This window comes from Mesoplodon mirus (genome assembly GCF_964341445.2).
Source record: "Mesoplodon mirus genome assembly, chromosome: 7".
NCBI classification, from domain to species: Eukaryota; Metazoa; Chordata; class Mammalia; order Artiodactyla; family Ziphiidae; genus Mesoplodon; species Mesoplodon mirus.
In genome coordinates, this window is record NC_138983.1 from 44,755,595 (window position 1) to 44,774,799 (window position 19,205).

At 36.4% G+C, this 19,205-nt stretch overlaps 1 protein-coding gene across 2 annotated transcripts in view; it reads right to left on the reverse strand.

Annotated features, from left to right (window-relative positions):
* Positions 1-14,447, reverse strand: part of HIKESHI (heat shock protein nuclear import factor hikeshi) — a 31,835-nt gene extending 17,388 nt beyond the window's left edge. Inside the window, exons 1-2 of one of the 2 annotated variants that reach the window (XM_082628858.1) lie at positions 14,218-14,447; positions 11,807-12,044 (exon numbers count right to left, since the gene is read on the reverse strand). In XM_082628858.1, the coding sequence (XP_082484984.1) occupies positions 11,807-12,044; positions 14,218-14,247 (268 nt within the window). In that variant the 5' untranslated portion in view covers positions 14,248-14,447. The remainder of the gene's footprint in view (positions 1-11,806; positions 12,045-14,217) is intronic. The other variant, XM_082628859.1, reaches the window with a different exon arrangement.
* Between the last annotated feature and the right edge of the window lie 4,758 nt (positions 14,448-19,205).

Here is a 19,205-nt window from a genome sequence, read left to right on the forward strand (position 1 = left end):
CTAGATATCAACTTCAGAACTATCAGCTTCAGATATCTTCAGATATCAACTTCAGAACTCAGGTAAGACATTTTAAGAAAAACTTTCCAAAATTACAGTGAAAAAAATTCAGAAAGTACTGTGAGACCTGATAATACTTAATATCATAGAACTAGAAAGAAATACTAAAATTATGTGGAAAATGAGTTTCTAATTCTAATTACAGATATCTTTTGTGTTAATGAGATGGACATACATCAAAAATGGACATACATCAAAAAAGCAGCCTATCTCCCAAAAGACTTCATTAAGAAAATTAAAGATGCAGTCCACTGAGAAAATTCCCAGTACAAACCATGAAATGTTTCTCTGGATGAGATTAAGTCAAAGCAAAGGTGAGCAAATAATCCTTTTGCCTCTGCTATTCAACTCTGAAGGATGTGAAAATTCTGAACTTTGGGGAAAAAATGTAGAGTATTTATAACAGATCTTTTGGCTTCCTATAATACATATCTGATTCTCTCACACGCTACTAAGAGATGCAATGTTTAACTTCAGTATGAAGATGATGAGAATGGAGATAAATATTTTTAATTCAAAATAAATTACCAAAATGTGATTTTTGCCCTAAAGTTTTCCTTGTCATATTCAGAAGTTCACTAAGTGGGCTGACATAGCAAGGAAAAGTGGAGATGACATGCTATAAAAATGACCAAATCCAGGTTCATAGTTGTCAAATACAGATGTTTATTTTGTTCATATTAATTCATGGTACAGTGTACAAGGTTAACGATTCATATAATAATCCATAGAGGAACCACTAAAAAAAATGCAAAGGTAAAAGTAAAAACCCAATAGAAGAAATATGGATTTAAAAAATAGTCGATCCAAAAGAAGGCAGAAAAAAAAAACCCAAGATAAAAACTTAAACCTAACCATATCAGTAACATTAAATATTAATGGTCTAACCACCTCATTTAAAAGGCAGAGACAGCGGTCAAAAAAAAGGGCAGCACCTAACTATACACTGTTTACAAGAGATACATAGATTTATCTCAAAGGAAAAATATGGGAAAAATATAGCATGTGAACACTGGAGAGAAAGAACGCTGGAAAAGCTATATAAATTTTAGACAAAGTAGACTTTAAGACAGAAGCATTACCATAATAAAGTGTATTTCATATTGATGAAAGGGGCAATTCATTTTCAATCTTAGACACTCATAAAACAGAGGAAGAGAGAACAACTGTTATGTTTCTTTTCTTTTTCTTGCCTCACTGCACCCTTACTACTTCTATTCAACATGATGCTCAAAGGTCTGGGCAATGCAATAAGGCAATAAGAAGAAATAAAAGGCATAAAATTTGGCAAAAAATTGGAAAGAAAGTCTTTCCAATCTATGAAAGTCTTTTTCATAGATGTTATAATCATCTATATAGAAAATTTTAGGATGCAACTAGAACTATTAATAAGGGAGTTTAGCAAGATATTCAGTGTGTTACCCTTTCCTTCATCCTCCAGGATACAAAGTCAATATACAAAAATCAATTGTATGACAACACCAAATGCTAGCAAAATATTTAATTTCTCTGACATCCAGTGTCTTGAAAACCAGAAGCTAATAATAAAGATTAAATAGATAATACACATGAAAGCCTAGTACAATGCATTGTATGAGCAGATATTCAATGTTACCCTTTCCTTCATCCTTCAAACATTATAAAATCTTTCTAATTGGCTGCTCTGGCTCTAATCTCAACAAGATTCTCCAACCCATCCTAGACAATGATTTTACTAAAACATCATTTTTTAAAATATCATTCTTTTGCTCAAACACTTGTCTACCAGAAAAAAATGTAAACCCCCCATAGCATAACCAGCACACAACAGCTCCACTTTACCTTTAAACCTTGCCCCTCGCCCCACCCGTCCCAAATAGAAGTCTATCAAGCTACCTTTAAAAGTCTCCTTCTCACAGTCACTTGAAGGTGCAGTGTATACTACTACTTTCATGACTGATGATTTCCAAATGCAATTCCCATCCTCCCACTTCCATCCCATCCAAACCTATTCATACTTCAGGTTCATGCTCCAGTCTAATCTTCTATAGAGCCACTTTCAATTACCTCAGCTCAGTAACCTGCTTCCTTTGAATACTGTCTTGGAGTGATCTTAATATTCACACACAGATATGGGGACCCTAAATTGAAGCAGTCATCAATTTGAAATGTATGTGCTAAGAATGAAGTTGATATACAACAAAGTCTTTATATCAGCAAGTACTCTTTTCTTCTGTAACTTGTTTAATGGAAATGTCTACAGTAATTTCTAGTATATTTCCCAAGCATTCACAATGTAAACAGACAACTTAAAAATCACGATATAGCAAAAGACATATAGATACCCACTTTTTAAAATATAAGTTCCATACAAATTTTAATTTTGTTAACATTCCCTTTTATGTGCTAATTTGAGTTTGCATACAATTTCTGTAAAGCAAAGAATCTCTTTATATAATACTCCCAGTATTTCATGATTTTTACTAAGTTTTTGATTAAATGTCTCTTCCGCACTAAACACCAAGCACAGCATCTAAAGATAAAACTAGCAAGAGACTCACTTAAACTTCCCTAAGTCTCTAACCACCAAACTGTATCTAAGCTTGTGCCTTTTATTTATCTACTTTTTTTTTAGGATTTCTAGATCCCATGGAGGGAGGAAGGAAGAAGGGAAGTTTCTTCGTTTCTTAACATCAAACTCTCCCATCTATATTTTCAAGTTTAGTCCTATCCTAATTCTCAACCATCACCCCGGATTGTTCCATCATCAGCCGAAAAGTATATTCATCGTATAACTCTTTTTCAGAACCCAAGAGCTACAAAGAATCTTCTCTCAAACAAGATAAAACTCACAGTAACTTGTTTTAAGATGTCCTACCAACTGCAATTCTCTCAACAGAGCAGTCCTGACCTTCTCTGACCAAAACCTTTCTGTGCAAAATTAAGAAATCTGTTCATCAACCAGCAGAGAACCAAACACTGCCAAAGTTTAACATGAAATCTGCTTCACTTCAACTAACCTTCTACCCTCCCTACTCCCATAAAATTCTTCTAGATTTCTTACTTAATAAATTCTCAGTTCAATCACAACTGCCTAAAGTTACTTCAGCAAGTCTCTCTTCCAACCTGATGTGGTAGTTAGCTAGGTTTGCTCAATGTAATAAAATTTATAAAGGGCATCTCAAAGGTTCAAAAATATAAATCCATTACAAGTCCACCTATTCTTATATTTCAATAATACAGAATTCCCTAATATGAATAAAGTCTAATCTTTTCTGTATAAATTAAGAATTCTAATACTTTAAACATCCGAAAAGCACATTTTCCAAACACACTAAGAAAGAACCACCCAAAACATTTTAACAGCATTTTATCATTTGTTTAATGTTGATAATCAATAAGTCTCTAAATATTTTAAGCTGTTTTTCCTTTAATAAAGCATTGTGCTTTACTCATTAAAAATACTGCCTTGAAATTTCATTTTGTTTTCATAGATAAAGCTATCAAAAGCCATGTTACAATGGAAATGATAAGAAATAATTTATTTTTTAAAAGGCAGGAGAATAAAAGAATTACTTTTATCATAATGGAAATAAATCCATTTTCCCATAATGGATTATTACTCTGGGACTGGATTTTGGACTGTTTTAGCTAACTCCACAGAAAATATGTTAAAGTTTTGGTTAGAGCAACTGTATTAACTCATTTTTGATTGCTGAATTTTCTCCAGATTGGATGAGATAACACAATAAGGAAATGTCTGGGTTTTTATGATCTCAGAATGTTATGCCCACTACTCCCAACCTTTTGGGTGTCACAAGAGAAAAGGGAAAAGACAGCCAAAGGCAGTGCAAAAATGACAGAAGAAAGCACTTTTCACTATTTCCAAGGCGTCTCCTTCACGGAATATAGATGATCATAAATGAAAAAGAGATGTTGCACCCCTTTCCCAACTCAAAATGTTGACAATTTCCAACTATGTCCTGCACTTTCCAACTATGCAAAGGTTAATAGTTGGCTGGCTACTAGCCTATTGCTATACAAACAAAACCCACCACTTTATGTTTAAGGCATTGCTATCATGTTCCAAAGGTTCCTCACACCCAAACCAAAAATCTCTCTCTCTTGTCCCAAGTTAGTTGCTCCTCCTCCTGTATCGCTTATTACTATTAATATCTATCAGTATCCATTTAATTTTCTAGCATGCTTTCCAACTAGTAATTGATTAAAAAACTGTATAACAGTATCTATTTCCATTTCTCTTTCCTTTTTAGATCAATATATATTTATATAAACATCTATATAAATATTCATTTATGTACTTTATGTTTTACTTTAAAATGGAGTACTTTGAGAGCTCCCAAGTGAGTATCAAGTGAATATATTTGATGATAAAGGCAGAAAAATATGTCATTACTTTCTCTTTTCAACAAATGGTGTTGGAACAGTTTGATATCCACTTGCAAAAAAAAAAAAATCAAACTTCAATCCATACCTTGCACTAAATACGAAAATTCATTCAAATTGGATCCCAGATACAAATGTAAAATCTAAAACTAAAAACATCTAGGAGAACACTTTTGTAACCTTGGGTTAGGCAAAGATTTCTTAGATGCAACACTAAAAGCACAATCCAGAGAAGAACAAACTGAAAAACTGAACTTCACTGAAATTAAAAACATGCTCTAAGTAAATCAACTATATTTCAATAAAATAAGTTTTAAAAAGATGCAAGGGAACAAATCAATAAACAAGATGTCTGCAAAAAAAAACACAAAAAAACACACAAAAACATATGCTCTATAAAACACACCATAAAGAGAAAAGACAATCCAAAAACTAGAAAAACATGTCAAATCACATATCTTATAAATAACTTGTATCAAGAATACATAGAGAACTCTCAAAACTCAGTAAGAGCGGACTTTCCTGGTGGCACAGTGGTTAAGAATCTGCCTGCCAATGCAGGAAACACGGGTTCGATCCCTGGTCCAGGAAGATCCCACAAGCCGTGGAGCAACTGAGCCCATGCGCCACAACTACCGAGCCTGTGCTCTAGAACCCGCGAGCCACAACTACTAAAGCCCGTGTGCCCTGGAGCCCGTGTGCTGCAACTACTGAAGCCCATGTGCTCTAGGGCCTGTGTGCCATAACTACTGGGCCCACACACTGCAACTACTGAAGCCCGCATGCTCTAGGGCCCACATGCCACAACTACTGAGCCCGCAGGCCTAGAGCCCATGCTTCACAATGAGAAGCCACCGCAATGAGAAGCTCGTGCACCACAACAAAGAGTAGCCCCAGCTTGCAGCAACTAGACAAAGCCCGCGAGCAGCAACAAAGACCCAGCGCAGCCAAAAATATAAAATAAAATAAAATAAACTCAATAAGAAAACGCAATTTTAAAAAACGGCAGAAGATTTGAATAAACACTTCACCAAGGAAGATACAGAGAGAACAAATAAGCATTTCAAAAAATAAAATGCTCAGTATCGTTAGTCATTAGGGAAATGCAAATTTAAAACCTAATGGGATACCACTATACATCTATTAGAACACGTAAAACTGACCATGCGTTGACAAGGACAGGGAGGAAGTGGAACTTTCATATACTGCAGACTGAAATGTAAAATGGAGCCACCATGTTGCAAAATAGTTTAGCAGTTTCTTAAAAAGTTTAACACAGAAGTACCATTATGATCCAGCCACTCCACTCTCAAATATTTATCTAAGAGAAATGAAACCATATGTCCATACAGACTTATACACAAATGTTCATAGCGGCTTTATTTTTATGAGTCAAAAACTGAAACAGTCCAAATGTCCATCAACAGGTGAATGGATACACAAATGGTGGTATACCACACAACTACCCAGCAATAAATAGGAATGAATTACTATTGTAGTGAGCCATACTACAACATGGATAACTGTAAAAGTAAACATGCTGAGTGAAAGAAAACCCTAGAAAATGCCGACTATTTTATAGTGACAGAAAGCAGATCAGTAGTTTCCTGGGGTGGAGAAGGAGATAGGAGAGGGGATTACAAAGGAGCAGTAGGAAACTTTTAGGGATGATGGATATGTTCATTATCTTGATTGCGGTAATGGTTTTACAGATGTATACATATACCAAAAATTACCAAATTGTGTACTTTAAATATATGCAGATTACTGTATGTAAATTATAACTCAATAAAGCTATTAAAATTGTTAGTCACAAAAAAACTTAATTTTCTCTGTTCTTTGGGGGATTTCTTTAGAAAGAATAAAAGTCATGAAATATCAATATCTGCCTAAAAGAGAAACTGAAAAATTAAAATTAGGTCCAATGGATCCTGATGATACACAAATGGTTAGAACACATCAAATATAAATAAATACACACACACACATCAATGATATAATTCTTTTAAAAAAAGCTTATTACTTCCAGAGTACGTTAGGGTATCAACTCATTTTTTGAACAATGATATATTAATAATCAAGCACTTATCCTGCCTTATAATGACGCTATCCATAGCAAGTGTCTCTTTACAGCTAATAAATGACAATTAGAATATTATCATTTTGAATTAGTGAATCTAAGCATTGCATATAAGTGGCTGCTAATTTCCCAAAGAGATAACTATATATGTATGTGTGTGTTTACATATATATAAAATACACTTCCTGATCAAAGAACACACCATTGCCTATAATAAACTTGCCAAAAAATTTTTTAAATGCATTTGAATGAAATCTGATCAAACCTCTAAATCCAGATAATTTACTGGAAATAGAGACAGAATACATTAAATCTTTGATTTTTATAAAAGATACTTGAGAGACCTATCAACCAATTAATTGCAATGTAGGGACTTTACTATTCAGATGCTGACTGAAAATATTTTAAAACTTTAAAATATATAAACATAAGACTTCTGAGACCATTGGAAATCTGAACACTGATTAAATGTTCAATCCGATATTAAGAAATTATTTGTTTTTAAGTGTTCAGGTGTACAACAAAGTGATTCAGTTATGAGTTGGTCATTTTTGAAGCTGCGTGATGACTAGAGAAGGGTTCAATATTCCATTTGGTCTGCTTTTGTACATCCTGAATTTTCTATAATGAAGTTTTTAAAAATAAAGATATCTTATTAAATTCACTTTGTAACTTGTACACGTACAAAGATATAAAAATCCAAAATAAATAAAACTGGCTTAGGCCAAATTTCCTCTTTCATATTGTCCTTGTCCTTTTTGATGAGGATATATTAGCTTCAAAATCTAAACTTAGGGTAACTTTGCCTATTTTCCTATTCTCTGACACTTTATATGAGATATGAACAATCTGTTTCATAAAGGTATAGTGGAACTTTGTAAACCATCTGGGTCTAATATGTATGTGAAAGGGAGAGGTTTTTTTTTTTTTTAATTGGAGTAAAACTGCTTTACAATGTTGTGTTTGTTTCTGCTGTACAATGAAGTGAATCAGCTATATGTATATGTATATCCCTTCCCTCTTGGACCTCCCTCCCAACCCCCCCAATCCCACCCATCTAGGTCGTCACAGAGCACCACGCTGAGCTCCCTGTGCTATATAGCAGGTTCCCACTAGCTATTTTACACATGGTAGTATATTTATGTCAAACCTAATCTCCCAATTCGTCCCACTCTCCCCTTCCCCCACTGTGTCCACATGTCTATTCTCTACGTCTACTTCTCTATTCCTGCCCTACAAATAGTTTCATCTGTACTGTTTTTCTAGATTCCACATATATGCATTAATATATATTTGTTTTTCTCTTTCCAGCTTACCTCACTCTATATGACAGACCCTAGGTCCATTCACATCAGGAGAGGTATATTTTTAATTACTCATTTTAATTTCTTTATTGACATTGTATCTATTCATGATTTAAATTTATTTGAGTCAGTTTTCTTTAGTATATTTTTCTAGAAAATAGCCAATTTCATCAGTTCCTTTGTTGTTCTCAAATGTATTGGCATAAAATTTCTTATAAATTTTACTTAGTCTCTACTACAGTTATAGTTATATCTCCATTTTCACATTTTCAATAACATTGTGTCTTCTCTTTTTCCTAAATATATCTTTTCAGTAGCTCATCATTTTATCAGTCTTTTCAAAGAATCAGATTTTTATTTCATTAAGGCCCTCTATTATTTCTTTGCTTTCTGTCACTAATTTCTATTCTTAGCATTACCATTTTTTCATCTACTCTCTTTGCGTTGCTATGTTCAATACTCAGCCCACTCATTTCAATCTCTTTTCATATACACACATTTAAGCCTAAGAGTTAATCTCTTTAGTACTACCTTACCTGCATTCAAATGGTTTGATATGTGATGTTTTATTTTGCTTTGGTTTCTGTGGAAGTTTAATTTCCAGTCATTTCTTCTATGACCCATTAGTTAAAATATTTTTGAATTTCTAAACATGGCAATGTTTTATCTTTTGATTTGTAATTACACTGCATTGTGGGTTGCATACTGATAGTCTGCCATTTGCTACAGCTTGCTTCATGACTTGGCATGTGGTCAAATTTCATAAATGTTCTGTGTACTTAAAAAGTGTGTATGATCTAATTATTAGTTTCAGGGTTCTGTAGTGTCCATTAGCTCAAGCTTGTTAATTCTTTATTCAAATTTTCCTTCTTTACTAGTATTTTATTTACTTGATGTATTAATTATCAAGAGGTATATTAAAGTATTGATTGTAAGGTTGTCCACTTATCATTGTAAAGTCAATTTTTTTTAATATTTGAAGTTATGTTTTATATACACACAAATTCATGACATTTACTTTTTCCTAGAAATATTTAAATCTTCCTAGTGAATTATTTCATTCCTAGTGAATGAACCTCTTAATCCTTGATAATGCTTTTGCCTTAGTCCCATTTTTCTAAAACACACCTATGATAGCTTTTTGGGGGGGTCCTTGTGTTAGACATGTTACTGATAAACATCACTATAATTATTAGTTTGCTGCCTTTAAAAAAAAAAAAAATCCCATCCTGGAGTCTCCATGCTTTCTCTGGTAAGTTTAGTCTGTTTAGATTTATTTTGATAACTGATATATGTGAAATTATTTCTACCATCTCATTTTGTTTTTCACATACCATGTATTTTTCCCTCTTTCTTTTTTTTTAAGTTTTCCTTAAAATTTTAACAGGATTACTTGAAAGTAGAATCAATTTTATTACTCTTTCTAAACCACAGGACCTCAGAAAGCTTACTCAGATCACTACCCCTCCTGTCATATGCACTGTTTTCCAGTACAGTATTTAATTCTTGTGCATTTATTTGTTGAATTGTTTTACGTAATCAGGTTGTCCTAATTTGTCTGTATGTTTACCAATTTCTTTGCTAACTTTGAGTCTTGCATACCCTTCTACATTCAGGGATTCAGTTCCTTCCTATTAAAGTACAACTACCTTCAGTAGTTCTTTCAGTAATGGTCTATTAGTAGTAAACGCTACATCTCCACATGAAAACACATTTATTTCTCCTTCACTTTACAATGATAGCTTTGAGGGTTATTTTATTTTTCCTTGGCACTTTGAAGATACTCATCTATTGACTTTTGACCTCTATTCATGCTGTTGATAAATCTGCTAAACTGACTCATTGCTGTTCAGTTATTAATGACTTGTCTTCTCTCTGGTGTCTTTATTACTTTCTATTTAACTTCACTAAAGTGTATTGAGTTGTCCACATTTTTTTCTACTTATTTTTTCTATTTATTTTTAGGTGCAGCTACAGAAGAGAGAAAAAGTGATTTGATAATGACTATTTTCTTAATTCTCCCGAAGACTATTCAGAACTAATACCATGCTATATGTACAAGAAGTATTAATTCATTACATATGGTGGATGCCCTAGGACAATGATTCTCAAACTTCAGAAGGCAACAAAAACACCTAGGGAACCTATTTAAATACTTGGACTCCATCCAAGTTTTCTGATTCAGTAGGTCTGGGGTCCTACCACAAATTTGCATTTCTAACAAGTTTCCAGGTAATGCTGATGCTGCTGGTCAGGGACTTGTGCTTTAAGAACCACTGCCTTAGGGATTAGGGATAATTATCTCAGGGAACCCCCACTGAGAAGGACTGTAAGAATCTGTCCTGGTTCTTAAATCTAGAGATTAGTATTTATCATCAATCTCAACAATTTTTAGCTTTAAATATTACTCTTTCCCATTTCTTCTTGTAGAATTCCAACTACATAAATAACAGCAGCTAACAGTTCATCATCTGGCCAGAACTGCTCCAGTTCATTCTTCACAGTCCTCAGGATAAAAATTAAATTTGATGATATCATTCCCTTACTTGAAATTGTTCACTGGCTCCTCTATACCTATAGGGACAGTTCTTTATTGGGAGGGACACATGGATGGGCTTCAGAGTACATGCAAATTTTTTAGTATTTACACTATGTTATATTATATTACACATACTTTTTATGACACTATCAAATACGTCTGTGATCTAAGCATGTTAATAATTGCTAGCCTATTAAATTCAAATGAGTCAGTGTGATACATAAGCTTTTCAGCTTTTCATGATCCATGCCTGCCTATCCTATACACCATACCTTGTGCCATTCTGAGCATACCACGATTTCAAACTTTCATCATTATATCCATATTACCTCTACTTAGAAAAGAATGCCCAATAGGCCTCTCACAGGCCTGACAAACTCCTACTTATCTTCTCAAAAGGTCCAATATCATCTCCTCCCAGAAATTTTCCCCAACCTACTTAAGAGTTAATTGTCCCTTACCTATTCTCTCTCAGCACTTTGTACAAACATCCGCAATTACTTTTCACCCTTCTAAATATTGGTCCATAGAACTATCTTCCTTTGTAATATGAGTGATCTCAGGCAAGAACTTAATCATTATAGTAGATAGCAAAATGTTTGTTAAATATATAAACATGTTACCTAAATATAACTTTGCCTTGGACTTTACAGACTATTTCCAGGAGAACAAATATTTATAATCTAAAACTCTTCATGTCTGTTTTTATCTAGACTTTCAAAGGAACCAGATATTCAATGGGAGTAAATGCTACCTAGTATCATTCTCAATTTCTAAACAAAATACCTCAAGCATCAAAGCAAGGACTGTCCCTGTAATATCTAACACCTGCAATGTCAATACAACCAACAGAAGAACACTGAAGGGGTAATCAAATCTAAGAGCTCAAAAAATCTTCGTAGAAAAAAAGGACTCTCATTGTATTTCCTATACAAGTCTACTTGGTTTATCTGTTTATTTAAACACTGATGTGCATATTACAAATTATGAGAAGATTCCTCTCATTTTATTAAAACACCGACTATTCAGAAAAAATCCCTTTACAAAGGTATATAGCATACAAAGAAAACCACAGTGAGTGGTTCTCTCCAGAGGCAGAGGATGGATGGGGAGTATGAGTGTAAGGTCTCTTCACTTACCATTTTTCAAATGTGTCAGTACCATCTGATTTTTTTTTTCCCGGCCGTGCCATGCTCACAGCATGCAGGATCTTAGTTCCCTGACCAGGGATGGAACCTGTGCCCTCTGCAGTGGAAGCATGGAGTCTTAACTACTGGACTGCCAGGGAAGTCCCTGATTTTTTTTTTTTTTAATAATGTTACATATTACTTCAGCAATCAGAAAAATATAATGAAAAGTAAAAAAAAGCCACATTCTATGTTATGCTATTTAAGAAAAACGTTTAATTATGAAACTATTTTAATATATTATTCTTACCAGATTTAAGACCTGAAATTTTGAAGATGGCACTTGGTTTCCCATTTGTGACAAATCCTAGGAGTTGCCATACTGGCATTCCATTTGAATCAGGATAGGAAAAGTAGACAGATCCTCCCATTCCCTCAGGAAATGGGACTGTTCCCAGCATAAAAACCACAACATGGTTGATATTTTCATAATCAGGCAAGTCAAAAACAAACTTATCCTCTGCCACTTGCTGTGCAGCTGTTTGCACCTAGAATATAAGAAACTCGCCTTAGTTCAATAGTTTGATAAGTTTCTATAGCCCTTTTAGTATTGCTGTAAGCTCTGTTACCAAATATAGTCAATTATAGTCATTATATCAAGTATAACATTGGGTCAATCTGATACTCTAATTATGGAATTACCAAATACACCAAAAAGAGTGCTTATTTTAATAGAAAAATCTAAAAATACACATTTAGCCTTAAAATGACTTAATGAATGGAATATTTCAAAAACATTACTAAATTATTTCAGAAGTGCCCTGAAAGGATTTTACTTACATAAATAAATCACTACAGCTTCAGAATGTTATAAAAATGAAAGGTTGTTCAAAACACCATGCCACCAAAGCTTTATCTTCTAGTTTGAAGGTAAAGAATCTCGGGCAATTAAAATGGGTAAGCAATTCAGAAGTTATTACAGTCAATCCTCATTATTTGCAGATTCATTATTTGTCATTTTGCCTACTCACTGAAATATATTTGTAACCCCCAAATTATTAAACCCTCCGGTTTAAATACAAAGAATAAAACAAAGGAAGAAAGAACATAAATATAAACCAAAATGCCTATATTAGTATTAAATTCAATTTTACCAGCTTTTGGCATGCATAATCTTAAAAGGCACATAAAATCATGGTATCTACAAGTCTTGAAATAATCATTAGGTAAAATAAATATTTCTTAAATATTTGTCAACTCTGTCAAAGGCACCAGACATTCTGTTAATCTGTATTATGACATTCTAATCCTCAACCTTAGGAAAAAGGGTACATCTTTTACTGAGTCCATAACTTTAGATTAGGTGAATTTTTCTAGTAAAAAAATAATGTAGTTAAACGTTGAGGCATCGCTAGGTCTATTTGCCCTTCATTTTGATTAACATGTTCAAATACTCCAGAACTAAAAAGTCAAACACCGTCAAAGAAAATCTTGTCATGAAGGAACCCCTACTGGATATCCATTACGTAGGTTAGGTGTTAGGTAAATAGACACAGGCACCGCTATAACTAAATTCCTTCCAAATTAGCTGACAACACGGATTCCACAGGGTCTTTCTATTCTTTAGAAAAACACACACATTTTAAATGTTATTCGTTAACGAAATTCGTCCCACACTCAATCACAGGCTGGTCCTTTCATTCTTCCTATCCGGAGCAGAAGCAATACAAAGTTATCCCACCAGTATTATCAATTACCACCATCACCAAAAGGGGCCTCCCAGTCATTCAAGGGACAGACAATAAATCTTCTGAGGATAGCCATCTCCAATTTATCTCTGTGGTTCCTTAGAACTGTGTACACACTACATTATCAAAACTTGATGAAAAAATTCAACAAAGGGGCTGCAACATTTAATAAAGCAGGGAGAAAAAATAAAGAGAAAGAATTCTAGGCGAAAGGAATCAGGTCTGAAATGGATTTCTGAGTGGCTTCTACGGAGGCAAGCAAGATTCACCCTCCAGATTCTTCCGGAACAATCCCAGGTACTTAACTCTACCTAACAATTCATCAAGGAAGGTAATCTCTTTTTACCAATAAGGAAATTCGCTGCTCATCTCCTTCTGGGGTCATCACAGATATCGCTCACGCTTTAAGTTTCAGGCGTTTCTATCAGCCCATTTCCAATTACGTTAAGCATATTTTTATTAAGGCCCTTCCAAAAGGACCCAGCAGTTATACTTTGCCCGAGTACCTTCATCTTCGACAAACAGGACGCTACAGACTAGATTCAAACACCACATTTACCTCGAACTCACTTTATGAGCTCAGGCGAGTATTTATACTGCCAACTGCGCTTAAGTTCCTCAACTGCAAAATGAGAATGAGAACCACCATCTCACGAGTTACGGTTAAGTTTGCAGTGCCAAATAAACGCTACATAGATGGCTGAGATGACTAAGAATAGACAAAAGGCGTGCATTGCCTAAGATAATGCACACTCGATAAATGGCAGCTAATGGTGTGACTGCTACTCTGAAAAGCGCTGGGGGGAAGGAGAGCGAACATCCCAACGTCCCACTGCTCACCCTCACACTCTCAGCAGTCAACTAGACGTGAGGGGGTTTCCCCGCGTCCCGCGCACCGACGCACCCTCCCCTTCCCGGGGCCTCGCCCTCGGCGTCCTGCCCCCTCCCTGAGGCCACCCGGCCCCATCCTCACCAGCCTCCCCGCCACCAAGCAGCCAAACATGACGGCGGCGGCTCCGCTCAGCCGGCAAGGACCCGAAGCCAGGTACTAGAAGACCTGGGGCTACTGCCCTAGTCGAACCCAAGAACCTTCCGGAACGATGCGGGGGGTGCCTACCCCTCCGCTACATAGCGACTAGGCCAGCGGCAGGAACGCCTGCTGCCCCCGCGACCTGTGACCTCTCCTTCCTAACCAGAACGCCTCTCCGGCGACGAGTACTTCCGGGGCTCACACCGCACCGCCCTTACTAAACGGGAAAGGTGGGCCAGATCCCGTATAAAACTACAAGTCCCAGAAGGGCCTGCGCCGGTTTCCGGGAAGGGAGCGCGGAGGATTTGCCTATTGGGATTGGTAGTCCGTATCCCAAATTTGCGAATCCAGAGCCGGGAGGGAAAGTTTCTAACGTTTGTCTAACATTTTAGAGATTACAGTGCGCTTTTACAGTCATTTCGCTAGATCCTTACAAAAACCCTAGGAGGTAGGTATTATTATCTGCATTTTGTAGTCGAGAAAATTGCCCAGAGTGACCAGCCCCAAATCTTTACACAGCACTCAGGGATGGGGCTTGAATCCAAATCCTGATTCAAATCCAGGGTTCTTTCTGCTACACAGTAGCTGAAAAGTACTGATTTTTAATCAGCTGTTTTGTACTTAATGACAACTTTATTGTAGTTCTTTCCAGCCTCACTCCTCCATTTATTTGCCGAAAACAAACAACACTAATAAGCAAGTTATAATATCTTTGTGCTTTAATGACGCCATTTGTAAAATAAGAATAATAATTGTGCCTGTCCCCTAGGGCTGCTGTGAGGGTCAGATGAATTTATAAACAACCACTTAGAACCTGGCAATACTTAACTAATGGCTGTTTAATTGTAAAATGTCTTTTTTTTCCTCTACGCATTTGCAGAAAAGAAGAACTGGCATCAAGTACTGACTGCCAACAGTACTCATTCTCCCTTTCACAGCTTCAGTTCCCTTTCCTCTTGGATAGGAAGGTAAGATATCTCCTCCCTGAAGGTCTCTGCCCAGCTTGAAATATCTGAGCTTAGTCCACCAGCCACCAGCAAGTCTGTCCTCCTAACCGCAGGTTATATGTGGAAGATCAGAATGTTGGAACAGTCCTCTGGTCTCCACTCTGGCTCCATAAACTTGGACCACCTATCTTGTCTCAGATACTCCTTTGAGAAAGCCAAAGATGAATAGATAGAAGAGGATCTTCCTACCAATGTCTCCAACTTTCTACCTAAGAAGTCCCAGAATCTTCAAAATAAAAAGGCCACTCATTATGAGACAGACATGAGGGGCAGACAAACTGCCTGGATTCAGAGCCCATCTCCGTCATTTATTAGCTGTATAATATTAGGCCAGTTACCCTAACACTACCATGTCTCCCTTTCCCCCTCTGTAAAACAGGATAATAATAAGGTTGTAATGAAGGTTATTACATGTAAAGTACTAAGTAGTAGCCAGAATATAGCTTAATAAACTGTTAGCATTTAGCATTATTACTTTTCCTGACTTTCATGTCTTCATACCCACCTTACTATGAAATAGTAAATAAATATATTGGTCTCTGCCTCATGTACCTGACACAGGCTCCTGAAACCCCTGTAAATTCCCAAGTGATAAGAGCACTAAGAGCATCTTTTGTTCTAATGAGGGGACTCTGGTGGGCTTCTGGGTGGCTCCTAGATGGGAGCTGGTCACCAGAAAGATGAAGCCTGATTAGAAGCTTGGAATTTTCAGCCCCTCCCCACATTCTATAGAGAGGGGAGAGGGGCTGGAGATGGAGTTAATTGATCACAACTACATGAGGAAGCATCCATAAAATCCCAAGAGTATGAGGTCTGGAGAGCTTCCAGGTTGATGAATACATCCACCTGCCAGAAGGATGATGCACCCCAACTCCACCAGGAGAGAAGCTCCTGCACTCCCAGACCTTGCCTATGTATCTGTTCATCTGGTTGTTCATCTGTATCCTTTTTCATATCCTTTAATAAATTGGTAAACATGTTTCCCTGAGTTCTGTGAGTTGTTCTAGCCAATAATCAAATCCAAGGTGGGGAGGTCATGGGAACCTCCAATTATAGCCGTGTTGGAAGTTGTAGGTAACCTGGGCACTTAACTACTTGCAATTGGCATCTGAAGTAGGGGCAGTCTTGTGGGATTGAGCCCTTAACCTGTGGGATCTGATGCTATCTCCAGGTGCTCTCTCCAGGTTGACAGTGTCAGGATTGAGTTAAATTGTAGGACACCAAGCTGGTGTCACACAATTGCTCAGTGTAGGGAAAACCCACACATATCTGGTTTTAGAAGTATTGTGAGTATGGTAGTAGTGTGAGAGTAAAGGAGAAACATGGGAAGAAGACAGGGTTTTTTCCTTTACATACTGTAACTATGTATTTGTATTCTCTGAGCAACTTGTATTTTTCAACCTTTCTGTGCTTATGCAACTTGTTTTATCTGCCTGTAATATTCACTTGGAAATTTCTTACATCCTCCCAACTGGCTCAAATATTTTCTTTAGGTTGGACAAAGAATTAGAGGCAGTGAGTTTAGTATCCTTTCTCCAGACTATGAAAGCCAGCCTTCTATTCACCAAACTATATTATTATTAAATACAAAAGTTCTTTGTAACTAAAGAGAGCAGAAATAGATACAATGTATGGAAGTGAAGAAAGGCGTTTCAGAGGAAAATATGTCTCCAATAGTCAGAGCTCTCTGAAATAAGAATAGGTAGATATAGAATAATGAATTCTCCCATTCACATTGATATTTTAACCAAAGCTGAAATCCACTTATATTGTTAAGGAGATTCATGGAAAACTTGGGAAAATTTACCTCGGACCTCACTGGTACCTACCAGCTCTCAGACTACATTTGCTTCTGTGGAGAAAGAACAAATTATAGTTCAGTTTTGGCCAGGGAATCACAAGCTGAATTCTGGTTTTAGCTCTTCCATTAACTAGCCTAGGGATGAAGTAATTTATTTTATCCTTTTAGGCATTAGGTTTTCACACTTCTAGAATGAGGGCATTGAATTCTGATTTCAAGAGCAAAAATATTATTTCTCTTCATCTAAGGAAAGTTTCCTCTCCAAAACAAGGAGAACAAGAAAAAAAAAAGCACAGGGACTTCCCTGGTGGCGCAGTGGTTAAGAATCCACCTGCCAATGCAGGGGACACAGGTTCTATCCCTGGTCCAGGAAGATCCCACACGCCTCACAGCAACTAAGCCTGTGAGCCACAACAACTGAGCCTGCGCTCTAGAGCCCGTGCGCTACAACTACTGAAGCCTGCGTGCCCAGAGCCCATGCTCGGCAACAAGAGAAACCACTGCAATGAGAAGCCCGCGCACCATGACAAAGAGTAGCCCCCACTCTCAACTAGCGAAAAGCCCACGTACAGCAACGAAGACCCAACACAGCCAAAACAATAATAATAAATAAATAAATAAATACTTTTTTAAAAAGATGAGACAAATACAATTAAAAAGATATCAAAACCAGACAAAAATACTACAAAAAAAATTACAGACCAATATCACTCATGAATACACATGCAAAAATCCTCAACAAAATACTAGCAAACAGAATCCAACAACACATTAAAAGGATCATACATTATGATCAAGTGGGATTTATCCCAGGGATGCAAGGATTCTTCAATATATGCAAATCAATCAATGTGATACACCATATTAACAAATTGAAGGAGAAAAACCATATGATCACCTCAATAGATGCAGAAAAAGCTTTTGACAAAATTCAACACCATTTATGATAAAAACTCTCCAGAAAGTGGGTATAGAGGGAACCTACCTCAACATAATAAAGGCCATGTACAACAAACCCACAGCGAACATCATTCTCAATGGTGAAAAACTGAAACCATTTCCTCTAAGATCAGGAACAAGACAAGGATGTCCACTCTCACCACTATTATTCAACACAGTTTTGGAAGTCCTAGTCACGGCAATCAGAGAAGAAAAAGAAATAAAAGGAATACAAATTGGAAAAGAAGAAGAAAAACTGTCACTGTTTGCAGATGACATGATGCTATACGTAGAGAATCCTAAAGATGCCACCAGAAAACTACTAGAGCTAATCAATGAATTTGGTAAAGTTGCAGGATACAAAATTAATGCACAGAAATCTCTTGCATTCCTATACACTAACGATGAAAAATCTGAAAGAGAAATTAAGGAAACACTCCCATTTACCATTGCAACAAAAAGAATAAAATACCTAGGAATAAATCTACCTAAGGAGACAAAAGAACTGTATGCAGAAAACTATAAGACACTGATGAAAGAAGTTAAAGATGATACCAACAGGGCTTCCCTGGTGGCTCAGTGGTTGAGAGTCCGCCTGCCGATGCAGGGGACATGGGTTCGTGCCCCAGTCCAGGAAGATCCCACATGCCACGGAGCAGCTCAGCCCATGAGCCATGGCTGCTGAGCCTGTGTGTCCGGAGCCTGTGCTCCTGTGGGAGAGGCCACAACAGTGAGAGGCCCATGTATCGCAAAAAAAAAAAAAAAAAAAAAAAAAAAAGATGATACCAACAGATGGAGAGATATGCCATGTTCTCGGATTGAAAGAATCAATATTGTGAAAATGACTATACTACCCAAAGCAATCTACAGATTCAATGCAATCCCTGTCAAATTACCAATGGCATTTTGTACAGAATTAGAACAAAAAATCTTACAATTTGTATGGAGACACAAAAGACCCCGAATAGCAAAAGCAGTCTTGAGGGAAAAAAACGGAGCAGGAGGAATCAGACTCCCTGACTTCAGACTATACTACAAAGCCACAGTAATCAAGACAATAAGGTATTGGCACAAAAACAGAAACATAGATCAATGGAACAAGATAGAAAGCCCAGAGATAAACCCATGCACCTATGATCAACTAATCTATGACAAAGTAGGCAAGGATATACAATGGAGAAAAG